The following is a 22,283-nucleotide window of genomic DNA, read 5'->3' as shown; positions in this document are numbered from 1 at the left end:
GAAATCTAAAAGAACAAATGAACAAACATAACATAAACAGCCTTAGAGAACAAACTGGTGGTTGCAGAGAGGAAGGCCTTGGGGTGAGTAAAATAGATGAGGGAGATTAAGAGGTACAAACTTATAGTTATAAAATAAATAAGTCATGGGGATGTACAGCATAGGAAATATAGTCAATAATATTGTAGTAATTTTGTATGTTGACAGATGGTAACTGTACTTATTGTGGTGATCATTTTATAACATATAAAAATATCAAATCACTATGTTGTACACCTGAAACAAATATAATATTGTAAGTCAATTATACTTCAATTAAAAATAAATAGTAGAAGCTGGGGAAAATAAAAGAATTATTCTGAATATTTTTATTTGAATTGGGCAAATCCAGTTACCCAGGAAGAGGAAAGACTAAAGGAGGTATAGGGGATTAGGAATTCTATTTTCATCATGATAATTTAAGATGCCTGGTGACTGAGGAGCCTCAACATCAGTCCTATACTGTCTATTTCCAGAGTTCTTTAATGTGAGAGAAATAAACTTCCTTAGCCTATCGCATATAGAATTGTGTATATCTCTGTACTGGTGGGTTTTTTTTCATGATCTGTTTGTAGCCTATTTTTTGTGTCATCACCTACCAACCCATTCTGCTTTTTCGCTCATAGATTATGTTCTATTTTCTTTTCCCCAAATGCTCATTATCGTGAGCCAGCCAGGAGGTCTATTCCCATGGCAGGTTGACCCCGGCCAGGGGCAGCCCCTTCCCAAGCTCCCAGCAGCTGCTGGAGATCATTTTGCTCCAGGGAACTGGGAGGGTCTCTCCCTGACAGGCGCCAGCCGCCCCACAGCACAAGGCTGTTTGGAGCAGAGAAACATCCAGAGCTATGGTCCACATTTGGTGTCACTTGGGGTAAGTCGCTCCCCCTTGTTCAGGCTGGGAATTCTCTCCACTCCACTTGGGCTGCTTCCCTTGCAGGAAGTGAGCCACTTTAGGTCTGTTCACTTTTGAGAGCTGGGCCACTCTGTTTGTAGGCCTCAATCTGTGAGTGGAAGTGGAATTTTAGACTACACCTCCTCTGATTTTCTGTCTGTGTGACTGTAGCTTATTTGTTGTTTGTGTGTATCATCTTGGGGTGAGCCACTCTGGTTTGTGCTTTTGTTTGTGGGACCATGTTTGTTATTTGTTATGTTGTACGTGTGTGAATCAGTACTTGTATTGGCTAGTTGAGACGTCTTTGGTGAATAATGTAGCTCACAAGTGATGACACCAGGTATCCTTCCCTATTGCGTTGGGTTTCACCTGTGTTGGAACATTGGTTGGGATTTTCCCTTTGCAATGGGTGGGAATCTCCTTTTTGGTGCTAGGGAACTGTGATCCTGAGAGACCATTTTGCATTGCATTTGTTTGTTTGATATTTAATAACACCTGCCATGATAATCAGAGCTCTATTCCATCTTATAGAGTTTACACCCCTAGGGTGTAAGAAAGAAGATTTTTTTACCACTGTGTGGCCACTGTGTTCTTTAGACTCTGGAGAAAATTTGGTTAAGATGAAACCCTTTTGAAATTCCAAAACTTGTTCTTTTTGCCTATGTAGTTAGAGAAAGCTGGTTTGATGAAATACTTTTTTTTCAGAATTCTGACCCTGAGAAAATAAAAATATTTCTAGGAGAAAGCTTGGCGTTAACTAAGTAAATTTAACTTATTCCAACTGTTTTTTGGTGTTATTTTCCTTTTTGGTTTTGCGTTTGCCAGATCAATTGCCATGACACGTGCAGTCATGATTCCCTATCTTTCCATTTGCATGTTGTTTGTTGTTAAAAAGAGGGATCTTTGCTTGAAAAAGTTGAGGAAATTGTTGAACTTCACCCTTTTGTTTTTGTCCTGCAGGAATTAGATTTTGTTCCTTGTGTGTATGTTTGCATTTGTCTTGTGTGTAATTGTGCTGGCTATGGGAAACTCAAATTTGTTTCCTGAATGCAGCCCCTTGAGATGCATTCTCCAGAACTGGACCACTTTCAGTTATATTACAGCTAAGTTAACTTGTAAGTGAGCTCTATTTTTTTTTTTTTTTTTGCAGTATGCAGGCCTCTCACTGTTGTGGCCTCTCCCGTTGCGGAGCACAGGCTCCGGACGCGCAGCCTCAGCGGCCATGGCTCACGGGCCCAGCCGCTCTGCGGCATGTGGGATCTTCCCGGACCGGGGCACGAACCCGTGTCCCCTGCATCGGCAGGCGGACTCTCAACCACTGCGCCACCAGGGAAACCCCCTAAGTGAGCTCTGTTTAATTGACTCAAAAGTAAGTGCTTACAAATGAAATACTTCTTAGTATTTAGAAAGTTGGCCAAAATGAATTTCAGGTCCTCATGACCTGGGAAATGTTCAGTACTGAATTGATATCTGGTACTGAAGCTAGCTTAAGCTTGTTAAGTATAATACTTCTGTTGTACCTAGGTTATTTAGAGATCAAATAAGACCTTATATCTGTTGCAAATTTGTCAGCAAGAAAAATAACTTGATATGATGAAACCTTAAGTCTATCTAAAATAGCCTCTCCAGACTGGTAACTTGAAACTGAACTAAGTTAAATGGCAAGAATTCATTGACCATCTAGGTCATTTCAAATAGGATAAAATATTAGAACACTGGTTGCTGGGCAAATCTAAGTTTACCTACCTTTGCCTTCTTAGGAGAGGAAAACCAAAGCATAAGTTTCCAATCAGAAAATGCTGGTATGACAAAGAGTTCACAATTACTTGCCTCTTAGTTTTCACTAAAAATTAAGGTACTTAAGAGTTGAGGATTCTAATCTAAATATGTAATTAAAGCTACTAAAATATTTTAAAAAACATTTCAGTTTACAGTAGGAAAGTAGGATATATGTTTTGAGTAAAAAAGGACTTTTATGCATGGTCAGGCTGAGATTAGATTAAATTTAGGTAAATGGATTTTGTTATCAATATTAAAAGTAAGCTGGTGAGAGACTAGATTTGGTTCCTCTCTGCTAAGAGAACAAGTTTACCTAGAATGCTGCTTTTGATAACAGATTATATAAACTTCCTTCCTTTAAGTGATCTGTATTTGCTTTTAAGTTCTCTTCTCACTTTGGATAAGAAACAAGTATTGTCTTACAGTGACTGATGATCTTATTTGACCAAGTGTTTTGAAACTTTTTGGCAAACTTCCCAAATATCAAATTTTAATTAAAGTTCTTTTGACCTCCAGCTAACTTTGGGATTTGTTAGGGGGCCCCTAAGGCATCTCAAGGAGGAATATTTAACTAGTATTATTTGGTACATTGAATTACATGGGAAGCATTGTCAAAGGAATGATAAGCCTTCCTTTATTATACTGTACAGATAAATGTTACTACTATAGATATTCTAGAAACTATATAAAGTTTCTGAAATGTAGATATGTCCTGGTATAATCTATCAGCCATAACTCTGGTCATATCATAGCAAATTGATTCAGTTTTGTCAACACATTGTGATCAGATCTTTAACCTTGCCTTTTTAAGTCTTAAATAGACAGTTAAGCTGATGCTTTGCAAAAGTGCTTCATCTTCAAGAAGATTCATAGGGAGGACTTTTTTGATAAGTGCAGGTCTCTAATAAATTTCAGATTATACCGCTGAACTGGGTAAGAAATTTAAAATCCTAATGGAAGACCTGATGGCTTCATAAAAAGATAACAAAAGGATTGGTTACTGAGTAAACTGGTATATATGTTATAATGGTTATGCGTTTTGTCTGGAATATTACTGATTTTGATCTGTGTTCTCCAGATATAGGGAAGCCCTTCCCCTCAAGTTACTCATGACTTAAAGCAATTTGGTAAATTATACTTCTGTGAGTCTGGCTTTGTGGCAACAAGTCTCCCCCAGCATGTCAGGTCCATACTGGTTTTTAGGCTTATTCTCCTGAATTCCTCAGGGAATGAGATCTTTCTTATACAAGACTTGGATCCAGGACTTGGAACTTGGGATTATTTCCAACTCGGTATCCATGCCCCAAATCAAGGTAGGACTGTGCCCATTTTAGCAGGAAGTAGCTAGAGTGGTCATCACCCCATTCCCTGAAAGACTTGGGGAAGGATGAAACAGAATTGGAGGTTGAAACCAAGTCCCCCTAAAACTGAGTTCCTCTGCCACGTTCATGATTAACCACTCTATCCAAAACATACCTACATGTTCTCCTCAAGATTGAGGAATATCAAAGAAAAGGGGGGAATTGTAATAGAGCAGGGCATGCAGCCATTGGCAGGCGGCAGTTACCAGGCAACCATTACTGCAAGACCACTAGCACGGTGGTTAGGGGGCCCATTAGGCCAACCCTCAGATGAGTGGTGGTCACCAGGCAGAGAGTGAGGTAAGAGGCGGATTCTGGCCTTCTCCCCCCCCGGGCCCTACAGCTCACCTGGCCTCAGGCTGGCAGGTGAGCTGGGAGGCCCAGGGAACAGGCAGGGGGCTGTGTCCTGTAGGGCTCCATAGGCCTCACCAAGGTCACCCACTGGCCGGTTCCAGGCCTTGAGGTGGTGATGAACCTCTCCCCCATCCCCACCTCTGCAACCTAATGGCAGTGGCAGTCTGCATGGGTTGCGGTCCATTGGACCTGGCTCCCTACCCCCCATTTAGGCAGCCTGAGGCACCTGAGGACCAATTGGGTCCTGGGCACCTGGCTCCCTCAGTGATGATGGCTGGGCAGGGACTGGGGACCTGGCCCTGAGGGCACTGTCAGCTGAGATCTGCCTATTTAGCTGGGCCTGGGTACTGGCGGGAGGACCCAGACTGGGTGCTAGACGAACGCTCCTGGGCAGGGAAACTGGCCCCCGCAGGGACCCCCTCCTCTTAGCCAGGACCTGGACCTCGGAGGGTGAAAGGTGAAAGTTATGCCTTGGGACCTTGCCCTTTCTTGTCAGAACAGAGAATAACATTTGTTTGGTGGAGATTTACAGGAACACCATCACTTGACCATGACCTGATCTCAAGAACAAAGGATCTGACACCAAGAAGTTTGCAACAACTAACCACGCCCCTCCCTCACCTTTCCTATAAAGGGCCTTTGCTGAAAGCTTTCAAGGAGTTTGGGTTTTTTAAGGCATGATCCACCCGTCTCCTTGCATGGCCCTGCAATAAACCATTCTCTGCTCCAAGCTCCGACATTTTGGTATTGTTTGGCCTCACTGTGCGTCATCAGGCACACGCACTTGTGTTCATTAACACCGTGACTACCCTGATTCCATAGCTTTTCTCAATTGTTTTCTCTTAGTGGAAACTCCTATTTCCTCTGTTATCTGCCTTCCTACATATTAAAGTTTCCTCATTCTTAAAAACTATACTTACATTAAGGTATAAAGACAATTTACCTGCCTTATCTGTCACTCCACTTATTACCAGCACTTCCTAAACTTATTTGGTGACCTTTTTTCTTTTACTGCTCTTGTGTTTCTTTTGAAACTGAGGGCTCAGGTGAAAAGGGCAATCTTCCCAGGTACAGATTAGTGACTCCCCCACCCCCACATAGTCTACAAGAAACTTTTATTTTTCTTCAAAATTTCTTCATTAATAAGTTTCCTGATTTTCTTTTCCTATTTCTATCTGATGTCTTCTCTCTTGGCATTCCAATATCACCTACTTACTTTTTTTTTTCACTTATCATACTTTGTTTTTCACTTTATTCACTCATTCAACTAACACGTGTTAGGAGGGCTGGAAGTTGAGGATGGCATGAATCTGAGTTTGAAGTTGAGAAGTCATTTTTAAAATTTTCATCTCATTTACTCATTTCAAAAACATTTTTAAAGATCTATTATCATGCCCTTTTTAAGATGGGGAAACACAGTTGGGAGATAATAGGTTACCCGATCAAAGCCAGACAACTGGAAGATGGAGCTGAAACTTGAGATCAGGTCTTCTAACATCACCTCCTGTGTTCTTTCCACTATTGCATATTAACTTCTCTCAGGATTGGCAAATAAGAGGCCTTCCTGCTGAATCTGCCTCTTTCTTGTTTTGTTTGATAAACACATTAGCTTCTGGTTTGAGAAATCACCTGGAGTCAGACCACAGGGATTGATGGAAGACTGAAAAGTTCAATTCCAATTAAGGCATTCCAATTCAGATTAAATAATCAAATCAGAAGCTACTGTGTTTACCAGTCTTACTGCAGGGACTTAAAAAAAAAAAAGATTGAATTTTCCCTGTTTTCCCTGTTACCAAAAGGAAGAGACCTTTACCCCTCTCCCCTTTCATAGAGAATTTTCTTGAACAAATTTGTAATTATAAATCCTTCCTATGTCTCTTTTATATGCATATAAGTCTTTTTAAAAGCTAAACAAGCCTCTTACCAGGTACAACTCAGTAAAGTTTTTCTCAAGGTCCTGGGAGCCAACTCTTTGAAATCTAAATATCCAGGAAGATAGTGCCCCATATCCTCGCACCATAGAAGTTAGCCTAGGCTCGTTGCTCCAAGCTAAAAGTACCTTCTTGTCACAGAAATAGACAAGTTTTCTTTTTCCCTTCGATAATGGCAATTAAGGAACACAAATGGCTACCCCAAGCGTGACCTACCAAAGAAGGTATAGCAACCGGTGTGGTTACGTAGTACTCTTACATGAGAACATGCACGTAATGGATTATATCTGCTTGTCTATAAATAAGGGTGAGATTCTTTCTTTGCAATCGCATTAGCAATTGCCTGTGACACCCATCCCAGTCTGGTTCAGGGCTTACTGAATAATATAATTTTTTTTCTACATTCGGTAAGATTTTCTGAGATGGCAGGAGATGTTAGTTTTCATTTTTCCTTGACAATATCAATTCATTTATGTCTCTTACCTTCCCTATCCCTACCCAGGATAGAAATGCGCTCCTTACTCACCTCACAGTTTGTTTTGACCACCAGGTGAGATAACGCCTCAGAACGGCAGCCAGAACCACGACTCCCAGCATTCCTGGCGCTCGCCGCTCTCCTGGCTTCCTCTTCCGGTTCAGGGGCTACTGAAACCGAAAGTGCGATGCTGTGGCCGCCGCCGGGGTGATTCTCACCTTCGCCTGCGCGAGCCCACGCTGACCCAGGTTGGGAAGCCAGACAAGAGTAAAATATGAACGGAAGAGTGGATTACTTGGTTACTGAGGAGGAGATCAATCTCACTAGAGGACCCTCAGGTATGTGCAGAAATGATCATCGCTGGGAGTAGGGTACTTGAGGCTGTAATTGCAGAGCGGACACCTCTTCTGCAGAGCCAGATTCTTTTGGCCTCGGAGAAGGCAGGCCCCAACCGAGATATTTCCTGCAACGCTTGTGAGCACATAGAAGGCTATATTGGCATCCAGCGTTAGCCTGAGACGGATCTGAGGGGTCCACCTAATTTTGCAGTCGGGTTACCACATATATTTATAGTCAGGAAGTTTCTTTCTGCTAACGGTACTAGAAAATCCTGGGGGAAAGCCTGCTTTTTAGCCAGCACCCGTGAACACCACACCCTTCCTTCCGTTTGCCTGCTCTATCCCTGTTTCTATGAGAGACAGTTTAGTAAAAATGGGAGCATAAACGGTGTGTACTGTAAATGCATAGCCGTTTTCTTGGTGTTAGTATCCCTCCCTCCCTCCTTTCATTTCTGGGAAATTCATTTAGACGGTCAACTGGAATGTTAAACCAGAAAGAGACCTTAAAGATCTACTACAGATGTTCCCAAAGCTGGTTTCGCCTCAAAATTATCCAAAGTTTTTTGGTTTTTCTTTTTTTTTTTTTAAAAAAGGTTAATTCCTAGGACCCACCTCTGTGAATTTGGATTCAATACAGATGTTTCTTTGGTCCTTTTCATCCCTTCCTTCCTTCCCACAAGCCCGTCACGTGATTCCGATACTACCAAATCCTCACTTTCACCTACAGTGCTTTTATCTCCTGATGCATTTCACTCCACTAGGCTCTTAATAGTACTACATGCTGCCCACTTTGGCTTTTGTTGCCTTTCCTTTACAGCTGTCTAGTGTATCAATTAAGAGCTTTAGCTTTGGGCTTATGTAGGTCCAAAAATGGTATCTAACCTCTTACTAGTTCTTTGATATTTATTAACTAACTTTACTGATGTAAGACTTAATTTCTCATATGTAAAATGTGCATGATAATAGAGTACGCTTCCTATGGTTATGAGAATGAAATCAGTTAATCTATGTAAAATATTTAGAACATTGTGTGCTAAGCACTGTGTGTTCACTACTATTATTGTTTTTATTGTTAGTAGATAAATGGTTAGGTTAACACAGTAAATCCTGCTAAATACTGTTATTTCAAGAGTCTCCAACAACTCATCAAGTACCATGAGCTCTATTGGAAATAATTTTTTTTAAGTCTTTCACTCCTTTCTGTTTCCATCGTCACTACTTAGACCAGTCCATCTTTTCCCATCTGGAATTTTGCAGTAGCTTGACCACCACTCATAGATTATTTTTCATAAAATATGACTTTGTTTTTTTCTTTTTTTTTTAACGCGGGCCTCTCACTGTTGTGGCCTCTTCCGTTGCGGAGCACAGGCTCCGGACGCGCAGCCTCAGCGGCCATGGCTCACGGGCCCAGCCGCTCCGCGGCATGTGGGATCTTCCCGGACTGGGGCACGAACCCGTGTCCCCTGCATCGGCAGGCGGACTGTCAACCACTGCGCCACCAGGGAAGCCCAAATATGGCTTTCTGAATCATCCATGCTTTGTCTTCTTTCTTGTTATAAAAAAATTGGAAATCAACTTTACTTATGAGAGTGTAATTTATTACTAATCTGCATGGTTTAATGTCATGCTTCATACGATCTAAACTTTTGTCAAAGGCTCATTCAGTGTGCCCAAGTCTCTTAGGTACATTTTTCTTATTTTATGTAAATTTCTCCTTCTCTCCCTGTTAATGGTTATTGACTTTTGAAGCTAATATGGAAGATTATTGTTAAACCAAAATCTGTTTTTCTGTACTTTTCATCCATTGGTACTTGTTCTTCTCCTAGGGCCAACTGAAACAATGGTAGTTCATTTTCTGATTGCCTTGCAAGTATTTAAAGGCATCTGGTTGTTCTCCTGTTTTGTCTCTTCTACAGCCTAAATATCCCTAGTTGTTACATTAGCTCTCTTGTGATGTGATTTGAAGTTTGATTCTTGTCTCTTGCTTAAGAATTTAATGTATTTTGACATGGTCCTTTTGCTGCAGTATCCACAGTATTTTCAGGATCTCCTGACTGGAGCAGAGCAGAACTCTGATATTCTCTTGCATATTCCAGTCACTAAATACTTTAAAAGTTTAGTGTAATATCACTTCACCTTTTTTGGTATTTACATAACAGTGTTGATTAATGCTCAGCTCACTATTCACTGAAATTTCTGATCCTATTGATCTTGCAGACCTGAAGTTCCTAGTGTTACCATTTTTCTGCATTATTAGAATTAGGACAAACGTCAAAGGACTGATTAAGAATAATTGTATATGCTAATATATCTCACCTCAGAGTTGTTTAATTTCTGTTTTGTATGTGCATTTATTCAAAAATGAATGAATTTATTCACCTAGTGACTTTTAATTTTTTCTAAGCATTTTCATGTTTTACTCATATAAGTTGATAAACTTAAAAGTTTAGATGAGTAGAGCCACAAACTTGGATAAAAACAGTCATTTGAAGTTTGATTGGTTCATTTAATGAGGTTCCAATTTTCTGTTTATCACCTCCCAAAGCTAGTTACCTGCTATGTGGTATTCCTAAGAAGTCTCACAGTCTAACTCCGCTTTTCCTCATTGTGCCATCATGAAGATACATAGGGAAGAAGTCAGTTATCACCACTAGAAGCTTCCAGTAATTTTGGTAGTCCCATAGTGTTCTTTCTTTCTATAGAAGAAATATGAAAAGCCTATAGTTCCAAGTATGCATCTCTGTTTGTAGTCAGCATTGTCACTCTTTGTTTCAGTACAGCATCCTTTGTAGGCACCTGATAGTTTAATCAGGTAACTGCAAGAATGTACATACTTTTGCCTTTTTGTGTCAGTGTTCTGTCAGGGGCAAGAGTCTTGGGTAATTCCAGTGTTTAGGCCCATTTTGCAAGGCAAATGAACCTATTCTGTCTGATCTTGCTTACTGCAAGGGAAATAAAATCTTGGGGAAATTATGACTATGAAGTGAGTATCTGGTGAGGCAAAAGGAAGCTTGGTACGTAGCTTGACATCTATCCTATGCCTACTTCCTCAGCCATGTAAGGAGAGGCTTAGGCTGGACGACTTTGTTAGTTTCTTCCACTTCCAAGAGTTCATGATTCTTTGGCCATGTGTTGTTTTATGGTTCCTGCCATTTTGAACCAGCAGTAGGTGGTCTGAAGAATCAATCACAATCTCAAATTAAGTGCCCTCAAGGGTTTGAAGAGTTTACTTTTTATCCTTTATGGAACACTCTTCTTTCTATGGGCATCCAGCTTGATTATAGTCTCGAAGCCTCCCACTTTTATCAAATTGAGAGTTTTTTTTTTTTTTTTTTTGCGGTACGCGGGCCTCTCACTGCTGTGGCCTCTCCCGTTGCGGAGCACAGGCTCCGGACGCGCACGCTCAGCGGCCACGGCTCACGGGCCCAGCCGCTCAGCGGCCGACATGTGGGATCCTCCCGGACCGGGGCACGAACCCGCGTCCCCTACCTCGGCAGGCGGACTCCCAACCACTGCGCCACCAGGGAAGCCCCAAATTGAGAGTTTTTAATGTTGGAAAGACTCAGTTACTCTAAGAAGTATGACAAGAATCTAATTTAGCTTTTTTTCACTGTAACAGGTACATATTGGCCATAAAGACAACCCTACTTCATGTTGGATATTAGGATATTCAGGACTGAGTTATCAGTGAGTTTCGGCAAGTTGCTCCCGATTACCACCTTTAAAGAGGGAACAGAATCTCTATTTTTCTACTTTCTTTAAAGGAGTTGCAGAGGGTAATGGGTTGGTATGGTGTTTTAATAATGAATAATTAAGGAAGTATTCTCTTTCTGGCAGTGTGCTAGTTACTTTATATATATATATAAATGTTTTTTCTTCACAACCACCGTGAATGGTGATTAATCCACATTATTAATTGAGGAAATTGTCTCTCAGAGAGGTTAAGGATTTGCCCAAGTTCTAAAGCCAGTAAGTTTCAAAAGCCAGGAATTTAACCCAGATCTGTTGATTATAGTGTTCCATATACTACCTCCCACTATAGTAGCTATGTCTAAGGAGTTGGCTCCCAGCCTTTCTCCTGACCTTTATTTTGTTATATTATGCCTTATTTCCAGAATGATTTGAGGCATCTTATGACTAACACAATTCGCAGTGGAAAGTTTTTATAGTTTTCTATTGAGAGAGCTGACAGCGTATCAAGGTGAGAACCTAAAAACAAAAACCTCATGAAGTCCAAGCATCTAAGCCTCTACAGACCTGCCGTGTGCTTTGTGTTTAACCCCGAGACTGGTGCTAACAGTTTTCTGACCCTTCATATGCCAAATAGAGCTGAGAATAAAGTGCTGTATCCTTGCCCTATTTTCTCTTTTTATTTTTTTTTGGTTTATTTTTTATTTTTTATTGTTTTTGCGGTACACGGGCCTCTCAGTGCTGTGGTATCTCCCGTTGAGGAGCACAGGCTCCAGACGCGCAGGCTCAGCGGCCATGGCTCACGGGCCCAGCCGCTCCGTGGCATGTGGGATCTTCCCGGACCGGGGCACGAACCCGCGTCCCCTGCATCGGCAGGCGGACTCTCAACCACTGCGCCACCAGGGAAACCCCCTATTTTCTCTTTTGATTATGTGAAGTCTAGCCCTCATTGAATTTATGTTCCAATGGAGATATGACATTCACATGTAAAAAGTTAAATCTCAGTGCAGAGGTGCAGATGGTTAAGGACTGTGATGAGCATGAATGTAATAGGAGGACAAAGGAAGTGTGTAGAGAGGTATGTTAATCTAACCCTGTGCTAGAAAAGGTGAAAGAATGGAGGCATTGGTGGGGGCCAGACTGATCAATTACAAGAAGGTGGAACTTACGTTGCTCTTATAGACAAGCTTTAGGCTAGTGTCACAACCAGGGATGGCTTAAGGAGAAATAGAGAAAAGAAAATAAGTAAGCCTATTCTGAGATGAGTGAATAAACCAGCCTGGATAGAAGGAAGGGTTCATGTAGGAGAGTTAAGGAAGAAGAGGTTGCTAAGATAGGTAGAGACTGGATTATGAAAAGTTCTCAATGCTGGTATGAAAACTTAACCTTTCTCTAAGATTCCATCTTGATTCCTTCCCCTTCCTATTCATTGATTAAGATTCAATTCAAGAGTCACCTCCTCCAGGAAGCCTTCTTTACCCAGGCTAGATGCCCCCTTATTATGCATCTCAGACACCATTTATTGTCTGTCATGTATTGCCAAACTAAGCACTTTGTCTCATCTACTCCCAGCAAGGAATAAATGGTTATTATCCCATTTTGCAAAGGAGAAAACCTTGACTCTCATCACACAACTCTTTAAGTGGCAGAGTTAAGAATTGGATCCAGTGCAGACCTACTAGAGAATGGACTTGAGGACACAGGGAGGGGGAAGGGTAAGCTGGGAGAGAGTGGCATGGACATATATACACTACCAAATGTAAAATAGATAGCTAGTGGGAAGCAGCCACATAGCACAGGGAGATCAGCTCAGTGCTTTGTGACCACCTAGAGGGGTGGGATAGGGAGGGTGGGAGGGAGGGAGATGCAAGAGGGAAGAGATGTGGGGATATATGTATATGTATAGCTGATTCACTTTTATAAAGCAGAAACTAACACACCACTGTAAAGCAATTAAACGCCAATAAAGATGTTAAAAAAAAAAAAAAGAATTGGATCCAGGTCTATGTGACTTAAAAATCCAGGCTCTGAACGATCCTAGAAAGATCACAGAGTCCTGTGGGAACACAGAGAGAAAAAAATAGCGTTATTTCTATATTTGCTTCCTTACTTGTGTCTCCTCTTCCCTCTACTTCAGTCTGAGCTCTTCTGATTAAAAGGATATATATTTCATCTCTTATTTTCCTAATGCCTTGCCTGGTACATGACACAAAGTGGTCAGTAAATGTTCATGAAATGACTAGGCAAATTGATGAATATCAGAAAAGTATAATAGGATGTTGTTATATAAAGATAACCAGTAACATGGTCTATTTCAGCTTTCAAAAAGTCATAAACAAGGTTCTCCACTAAATACAATTTAAGAGAGAAGAATCAGTTTGGTCACAATGTGATATAATGGTAGGAAACTGACTAACATTCCAGAAACAAGGAGATGGAATAAGTGGAAAAACACAGAGAGTGAGAAAAGTATATGATACAAAGAATGTGTCTCTAAAGATTGCTTCAAGGATCAATCTTACTAAGAATTTTTTCAAGATAGAAGTAGAAAGGCCAGCTGATAGATGCTCAACTATAGAAACATTTTGTAAAGCCATGTGACTAGGCAACAAAGTAGCCAATGATTGTATTTGAGTAAATGTACAATTATTTATTGAGGAAAACTATCTATACCTGATTGATTGAATCAGAACAAACTTGGTTTCAGGAGGCTCAGAAATAAAGGGAAGCTGTTTTTAAAAATATTCATTTGGTGTTTACTATGTACACTATGATTAGGAATCATTGATACTAGGATAAAGAATAAGAAATGATCCCTATTTTTTAGAATTTTGCAGTTCAGTAGGAGGATAATTATGGTAGGCATGTGCTGACTATCCTCAAGAGGTAGAATATCCAGAGACTTATGTACCTTCATAAGATATGTTCCCAGTAGAGTCAGACTCAGTGGAATATTTCAGACAGAAGACCAAAGGAAATACTCAATGCCTTTAGGAAGTGTCTTAGAAACGAATTAGATAATGTCATTCTCCCCTTGTACAAAACTATGGTGTTTTCATGCCTGTTGCTATGCACAGCTTACCATATATTGGGCAAGAAGCAGCAGAATAAGAGAAAATTGAAAAGAGGGCAACAGATAGGGTATAAATTGTAATATCAGGCAAAAATTAAGAGATCGAAACATTTTGAAAGCAAGGGAGCAAGTAGAGACATGATCTAGTAGAGACCGGATATACAAATTCAGTGCTTGCAAAAGGGCTTATCCTGGAGTGAGAGAATAAGGATGCTGTCGACTGAAGAAAATGCGCAATCTAAATGTTGAGAAAATATGCACAATCTAACTGTTTTACTTGGCATTCTTTCTGAGGACTTCAAGCCCAGAAGACAGCCTCTCAGACACCTCTGAGGGACTGCTCCCAAGAGGTAAGGGAGGAGCCAGAATATATAGGGGTTTTGAGACAAAGCCCAGGTAGTCAGAACATCAAAAGATTACCGTTAATGATAGAAAACCAGATATCTCAAGTTAGGGAATTTAGGGCTTTTCTACATATGGAAAGACGCAAGTCTGGGCTCATTGAAAGCGTTCCTTTGATACACACCTTAGCTATCTAGGGCCAGTATCCTGTTCTTTCCCATCCTGAGTCCCCTCAGGGTGCACCATTGGGCGTGTCTGCAGTGGCTCAGGGCTTGGCAGTGGGTCAGCCCCTTTGTCTCCATGCTGAGTTCCCTCAGGGCTCTTTGTCAGGAGCAGCTGTAATTTGATGGCTTGATGGTTACAACATCCTTTGTTTACCAAAATGGCAGGCAACACTTTTCACACGCAGTCCCTCCCCTTGGTCATAAATTCGACCAACGTTTGGGAGACATTTCATGACTGATTTTTGTCCCACAGTGCTAGGAAGGCTCATTCCTAGATCAGGCAAAGCTTCTGTTGATATGCCACTCAAGGTGCCAATTTCTGGATTAGGCCCTGTTGATAATTTAAAATTCTCTGCATCCACCGTCTTACTAGTTTATTATGATCCAGGAAATGTTTTCCCTTGTTGCTTCTTCCCATACCTAGAGTTGCACTATTACAATTATTCTGTATAGAGTTATATAGGTTTAACTCTCAAGACATTACTAGTTTTGTTGGGGGCCTGGGGTAATGCAGGAGACAACAATCTTATAAAATAGACAGGACATAAGTAATACGGCTAGTAACATTAACAAAGTCATAGTGCAGCAGAGAGACAAAAAGCACAAATAATTTGGAAACAGAGAACAAATTAAAACGATAATTAGTATAACTGGTTGTAACCTGGTTGCAATAAACCATCAAGTCCACAGGAGAGCCAGCTGGAGAAGCCAAATTCTGGAGGGATCAGGAATAGGTAGATCAAATGCCTACCTAGATATTTGAAAGAGAAACTTAGGAGCAATAAAAAGAGGCCCAGATGTACGTCCCGGCATGTACTGCCTGAAACATCTTTGGTCTGTATTGACTGAAAAAAAAAAAAAGCACAACCTAGAAGTCGAGAGTTATGTTTTATTTAGCAGACAAAACTGGACTTAAGCCTGGGACACAGCCTCTCAGATAGCTCTGAGAGTCTGCTCTGAAGGGGTAAGGGAGGAGCCAGGACACATAGGAGTTCTTGCAACAAAGACCAGGTAGTCAGAACATCAAAAGGTTACTGTTAAGTAAAGAAAACCAGACACCTCAAGTTAAGGAATTTAGTGATTTTCTGTGTATGGGAAGATGCAAAAGTCTGGGCTCATTGAAGTCATTCCTTTGACATGCACCTCAGCTATCTGGGGCCAGTATCCTGGGCTTTCTCACCCCGAGTCTCCTCAGGGTACATCACTGGAAGTGGCTGTGGTGGCTGACTGCTTGACGGCAGGCATGCTGCTTCCATCCTGAGTTTCCTCAGGGCTCACTGTCACGGGCAGCTATAATGTGATGGCTCGATGGCTGCAACAACCTTTGTTTACAGTGTTGCAGGCAATATTTTTTTCATTCACACAGGCCATATTCTTTGTCGCCTCCATCAGATGGGGCACCAGGATGGACAGAGACGGACCATGGGCGTAATACATTTTTGGTTGCTGCACTGTCTTTCTGTTTCTTTGAGGTTTAAGATTTTCCCTCTTTCTCTCTTTGTCATGTTACTCTCTTTTGGGAGAAGTAACAAATAACAACTGACATATTTCATCTTTGGACCAGAGAGTCTCCAGAGAATATAATAGTTTTGGGTGAAAAGATGCCTAGTCATTTAACCTCTTGAATCACTTGTTTGAATCATTCATTCTTTCTTTCTTTCAATCTACACATTTATTGAGCAATGACTGTAGCGCATGTTTCTGTGCTAGGCACTGTGGATACAAAGAGAACTGAATTTTAATATAATTGCAGTGAGCAGTAAAGCATAGTGATTAAGAGCCAGAATACCTGTGTTACTAGCTATGTGCCTTGGGCAAGTTACCTCACTTCTATATACTTTGATTTCCTTAGCTATAAAATGAGAGTATTAATAGCACCTATTCAGACTTGTTGTGAGAATTAAATGGGGGTTTTGTTTTGTTTTGTTTTACAGATACTTTTATAGTGTTGATTCTGTATCAGGCACTCTTCTAAGCAGTTTACCAAAGATAACTCATTTAATTAATTTAATGGTGCCTGTCATTACTGCTGCTGTGTGGAAAATAGATTTCAGAGGAGCAAGAGTTGAGTCATCCAGGAAAGGCAGGGTAACCTATGTCATAGGCATTTTGGGGACATTGGGCTTCCCCTTCTATATTTCCCTCCTTTCCTTTTGTGCCTTCTTTTTCAGGTTATGAAAAAGCCTGCTAGAGGCTCACAGAGACGTTATTAACGTTGCTGCATTTCCCCAGAATTAGAAATGTTAGGAGTTCCTGGCTTAGGTGTTACTTCCAATGGCTTTAACAGTCGCTTGCCACCGACTGAGGTTTGTATGTGTCCTAGGTACTAGGTGGGCACAGGAGATACAAAAATGAAAAAAAGCCAGTCCCCTGTGCATGGATGTTTATAGCAGCTTTATTCATCATTGGAACTATTGGTAATTACTGCAATAGTGTAAAGAGTTAATTAAACAAGTAATTTCAGTGAAATGTGTTTCTAGGCAAAAGGAAGAAGACATCGAAAATCTTGGAGACATGGAACAGCTGTGTGTGTGGAAGGGTGAAAAGCAGGGAGGTGGTAATTATTATTTTTTTTAATTAAGACTTTATTTATTTAGAGCAGTTTTTGTTTCACAGCAAAATTGAGAAGGTACAGAGATTTCCCCTATCCCCCATCCCCACATATGCATAGCCTCCCCCATTATTGATGTCCCCCACCAGAGAGGTACATTTGTTACAATTGACGAACCTACATTGATTGACACATTGTAAATACCCAAAGTCCATAGTTCATATTAGGGTTCACTCTTGGTGTTGTACATTCTATGGGAATGTACAAATGTATAATGACCTATGTCCATCATTATGGTATCATACAGAGTATTTTCACTACCTTAGATCCTCTGTGCTTCACCTATATATCCCTCTCTTCCCTCCTAGCCCTAGTAACCACTGATCTTTGCCTTTTCCAGAGTGTCATATAGTTGAAATCATACAGTATGTAGCCTTTCCAGATTGGCTTTTTTCACTGAGCAATATGCATTTAAGGATCCCCACATCTTTTCATGGCTTGATAGTCCATTTATTTTTAGTGCTAAATAATATTCCATTCTCTGGATGTACTACACTTTATCCATTCATCTACTGAAGGAGTTTTGGTTCCTCTAAGTTTGGGTAATTATGAATAAAGTTGCTGTAAATATTCATGCATAGGTTTTTGTGTGGACGTAAGTTTTTGACTCCATTGGGCAAATACCAAGGAACGCAATTGCTGGATCATGTGGTAAGAGTATGTTTAGTTTTGTAAGAAACAAAAGTGGCTGTACCATTTTGCATGCCCACCAGCAGTCAGTGAAAGTTCCTGTAACTCCACATCCTCACCAGCATTTGGTGTTATCAGTGTCCTGAATTTTGGCTATTCTGATAGGTGAGTAGTGGTATCTGATTGTTTTCATTTGCATTTCCCTGATGACATACGATGTGGAGCATCGTTTCATGTGCTTATTTGACATCTGTAGATCTTCTTTGGTGAGGGCAATTATTAAGTGTTGTTGTTACTGTATAGTGTAGAGCAGGGAGGGTCCAAAGCTGGCTAGAAAGGTAGGTTATGAGGATTTTGAGATTAAACTTCATCTTCTATGTCAGCATTTTTCAGTTCTTTTTAACTTTCATTCACATTAACATCTTGAGACTGTGCTTAGAATTTTTTTAAAAAATCATTTTATCATATTTGCATTGAAAAGATACTGTGTGAGAAGTAGGGTACTGTAATCACATTTTTTGCCCAATTATCACCAAATAATCGGTGCTTCAAGTAACTTTAGACTGTCTTTTACTGTTGATTAATAATAAGAGTCAATGATAGTTGCTTAGGATACTTGCATTTTTGCACTTAAGAATTACCAGATTCATTTTTAAATCAATTTTATTGCGGTATGATTGACATGTAATCAAGTGCATTCATTTTAAGTGTAAAGTTCTAAGAAGTTTGGCGAATAATATACACATGTGTAATCATGACTCATCACTTTAGAAAATTCTCTGTGTGTTCCTGCAGTGGGCCCTTTCACCCCATCCTCTAGGCAACCACTGATGTGATTTCTGTCACTGTAGATGAGTTTTGCCTAATATAGAACGTCATAGAAATGGTATCATATAGAGTGTATTTAGGCTTCTTTCACTCATCTATGCATTTATTTGTTATTACTGAGTAGTATTTCATTGTGTAAATATACCACAATATACCACATTATGATTATCCATTTACCTATTAATGGACTTTTGGGTTTCTGGGTTTTGATTATTAAAAATAAATCTGCTGTGAGTATCCATATGCAACTCTTTGTGTAAACATGTGTTTTAATTTGCCTTGATTAAATACCTAGTAATTGGGAGTGTGTTTAGCTTTAAAAGAAACTGCCAAACTTTTTCAAACTATGTGTGTCATTTTACAATTCTATCAGCCGTGTATGACAGTTCCAGTTATCTCACATCCAACATTTGCCAACATTTGATATTATCTTTTATTTTAGCCATCGTAGGGGTTGTGGAGTGGTTTTTTGTTTGCATTTCCCTGATAACTAATGATGATGAGCATATTTTTATATGTTTATTGGCCATTCATATATATTCTGAAGTATTTAAGTCGTTTACCCATTTTTATTGGATTGTTCGTTTTCTTATTATTGGATTGTAAGAGTTCTTTATATATTCTGGGCACAAGTCCTTTGTCATGTATATGTGTTGCAGATATTTTCTTTAGGTTTGGCTTGCCTTTCCTTTTTGGGAAGTAGGGTTTGTGTTTTGAAGAGTAGAAGGCTTTAAGTTTTATGAAGAACAGTTTGTCAAGTTTTTGTTTTTTCTTTTCTTTTATGGTTGTGCTATTTGTGTAATGTCTAAGAAATCTTAAGTACCCCAAGGTAAAGAACATCTTCTTCTATGTTTTCTAATAGAAATGTTATAGATTAGGTTTTACATTTAGTTCCAGGATACATTTCAAATTAATTTATTTTGCATGTGTTTGAGTTAATCATTAAAATTCATTTTTTTTTTTTTTTTTTTTTTTGATCTTCCCAGACCGGGGCACGAACCCGTGTCCCCTGCATTGGCAGGCGGACTCTCAACCACCGCGCCACCAGGGAAGCCCTAAAATTCATTTTTATCTCTATCTCATATAGATACGCAGTTGTCTCAACACTTATTGAAAACATTATCCTTTCACCATTGAAATACATTATTATCTGTATCAAAAATCAGTTGACCATTTATATGTGGGCCCAATATTGATCTCAGTTTGATTCCATTAGCCTGTCTTTCTCTATACAAATACCATATAGTATGTTGACAAATGTAGCTTTATAGTAAACCTTGAAATAAAGTGTGAGTCTTCCAATTTTGTTTCTTTTCAAAAATGTTTTGACTGTTCTAGAACTTTAATAATATAAGTTTCAAAAATAAACCACCCCAGAGTGTTAATTTCCATGTAAATTTTAGAACCAGCTTGTCAGTTTCTACATATACATCTCTGTTGGATTTTGACTGGGATTGCATTAAAATTATCCATTTTATGAAATAATGCAATTTGCAGCACCATGGATGGATCTAGAGATTATCATACTAAGTGAAGTAAGTCAGAAAGAGACAAATACCATATGCTATCACTTATATGTGGAAACTAAAATATGACACAAATGAACTTATCTACGAAACAGAAACAGACTCATAGACATAGAGAACAGACTTGTGGTTGCCAAGGGGGAGGGAGGGGAGGGAAGGGATAGATTGTGAGTTTGCGATTAGCAGATCCAAACTGTTATACATAGAATGGATGAACAACAAGATCCCACTGTATAGCACAGGGAACTATATTCAATATCCTGTGATAAACCCTAATGGAAAAGAATATGAGAAAGAATGTATATATATATATATGTGTGTGTATAACTGAATCACTTTACAGCAGAAATTAACACAACATTGTAAATGAACTATACGTCAATAAAAATAAAAATAAATAAAAATCCATTTTGATTTAGGGAGAATTGTATCTTAAAAGTACTAAGACGTCTAGTCCAGGACATGGTATATCTTCATTTATTGAGTTTTTTATTGTTTCCCACAGTTTTTAATATATTTTGATTTGTCATTCAACTAAAATGTTTTCTATTTTCCCTTATAATTTCATCTTTAACTCATAGGTTATTTGTTTTCCAAACATTTAAGGATTTTTTAGATATCTTATTGGTGAGGACAGTGTCTGTGTCCCTCCAAAATTCACATGTTGAAGCCCTAATCTCTAATGTGACTGCATTTGGAGTCAGGGCCTTTACTGAAGTAATTAAGGTTAAATGAAGTTATGATGATGGGGCCCCGATCCTATAGAATTAGTGTCCTTATAGAAATAGACCCAGAGAGCTCACTCTCTCTTTGTGTGTAACAAAGCAGCCATAGGACCAGAGAGCAAGATGGTGGCCACCTACAAGTTAAGAGAAGAGACCTTAGAATGAAATCTGTCTTGCTGGTACTTTGATCTTGGACTTCCTTAGCCTCCAGAACAGAATTTCTGTTAAGTCACTCTGTGGTATTTTGTTATGTCAGCCCAAGAAGACTAATACAGTTATTTTTGTTGATTTCTAATTCATTTCTGTCTTGAAATTTATTGAGACTTACTTTCTTGACCTACCATCAATCCTTGTGAACATTCCCTTTGCACTACAAAAGAATGTTTATTTTATAGTTGCTGAGTATGTTGTTCAGTAAATGTAAATTAGGTCAAGTTCATTCTTAGTGTTGTTCAAGTGTTCTATATTTTTACTGACTTTTCTGTTTACTTGTTCTATCAGTTACTGAGGGAGAAATGTTGAAATCTACAATAGTCCTTTTTGACTTGCCTTTTTCTCATTTCAGTTTTTGTTTCATTGATACTCAAATTCTGTTATTGGGTATATTCAAATCTAGTGTTTCGTCTTCTTATGAATTGACTCCTTTTTTATTAGGAAATGCCCCTTTTTATCCCTTGTAATATTCCTTTTTCCAAAGTTTACTTATTAATATGGTCAATCCAGCTGCTTAGTATATCTGTGTTCATTCTTTTTATTTTAAGTTGCATTTACCCATGTATTTATGATTTCTGGTGGTATTCATTCCTTCATAGAGATCCAAGTTTCCATTCAGTATTTTGTTTTTGCCTGAAGAAATTCCTTTAATATTTATCATAATGTAAATCTGCTTAAGACACATTCTGTCAGCTTTTGTTTTGCTGACAAAGTGTTTATTTTGCCTTACTTTTTGAAGGCTGTATTCACTGGACATAGACTTATAAGTTAACTTGTATTTTTCTTTTAGCATTTTAAAGATGATGCTTCATTGAATTATGGCTTGCATAGTTTCTGAGGAGAAGTCTATTGTCATTCTTATCTTTACTCCTTTGTACTTAAGGTGTCCTTTTTCCCTGTGAACTACTTTTAAGATTTTCTCTTTATACATGGTTTTGAGAAATGTGATTATGATATGTCTTACTGTTTTTTTCTTTTGTATTTATCCTGATTGGGGTTTGTTGAGCTTCTTGGATCTGTTTGTTTATATTTTCATCACATTTGAGCCAATTGTTTTCTTCAGACATTTTTTTCTATTTCCCTTTTTTCCTCTGCTTCTGGAACTGTAGTTACATATATATTAAACCATGTCCTGTTATCCCACGTGTTACTGTGGTTTCCCTATTAAGTCTTCTCACTTACCTTTTTTTTTTTTTTTTTTTTTTTTTTTAAATTTTTTTTTTTTTTTGTTGTTTTTGGGTTTTTTTTTTTT

The 22,283-nt window shown here is 39.2% G+C and overlaps 2 protein-coding genes across 5 annotated transcripts in view; both read left to right on the top strand.

Annotated features, from left to right (window-relative positions):
* COX16 (cytochrome c oxidase assembly factor COX16) overlaps positions 1 to 22,283 on the top strand; it is a 122,011-nt gene that overhangs the window by 31,333 nt on the left and 68,395 nt on the right. The window lies entirely within an intron of this gene.
* Positions 1 to 22,283, top strand: part of SYNJ2BP (synaptojanin 2 binding protein) — an 82,703-nt gene that overhangs the window by 31,180 nt on the left and 29,240 nt on the right. For 3 of the 4 annotated variants that reach the window (XR_003002497.1, XR_003002496.1, XM_024739623.1), the window contains exon 2: positions 6,907 to 7,169. Coding sequence is in view for 2 of the 4 variants with exons in the window: in XM_024739623.1 (XP_024595391.1) it covers positions 7,106 to 7,169 (64 nt within the window). In the remaining 2 variants the exon portion in view is untranslated. Of the gene's footprint in view, positions 1 to 2,201; positions 2,301 to 6,906; positions 7,170 to 22,283 lie in introns of those variants that run through there. The other variant, XM_024739624.1, reaches the window with a different exon arrangement.

Source organism: Neophocaena asiaeorientalis, unplaced genomic scaffold, assembly GCF_003031525.2.
Source record: "Neophocaena asiaeorientalis asiaeorientalis breed wild unplaced genomic scaffold, Neophocaena_asiaeorientalis_V1.1 scaffold348, whole genome shotgun sequence".
NCBI classification, from domain to species: Eukaryota; Metazoa; Chordata; class Mammalia; order Artiodactyla; family Phocoenidae; genus Neophocaena; species Neophocaena asiaeorientalis.
Note: the sequence above shows the minus strand (reverse complement) of the source record. Positions and strands in the feature narration are given on the sequence as shown.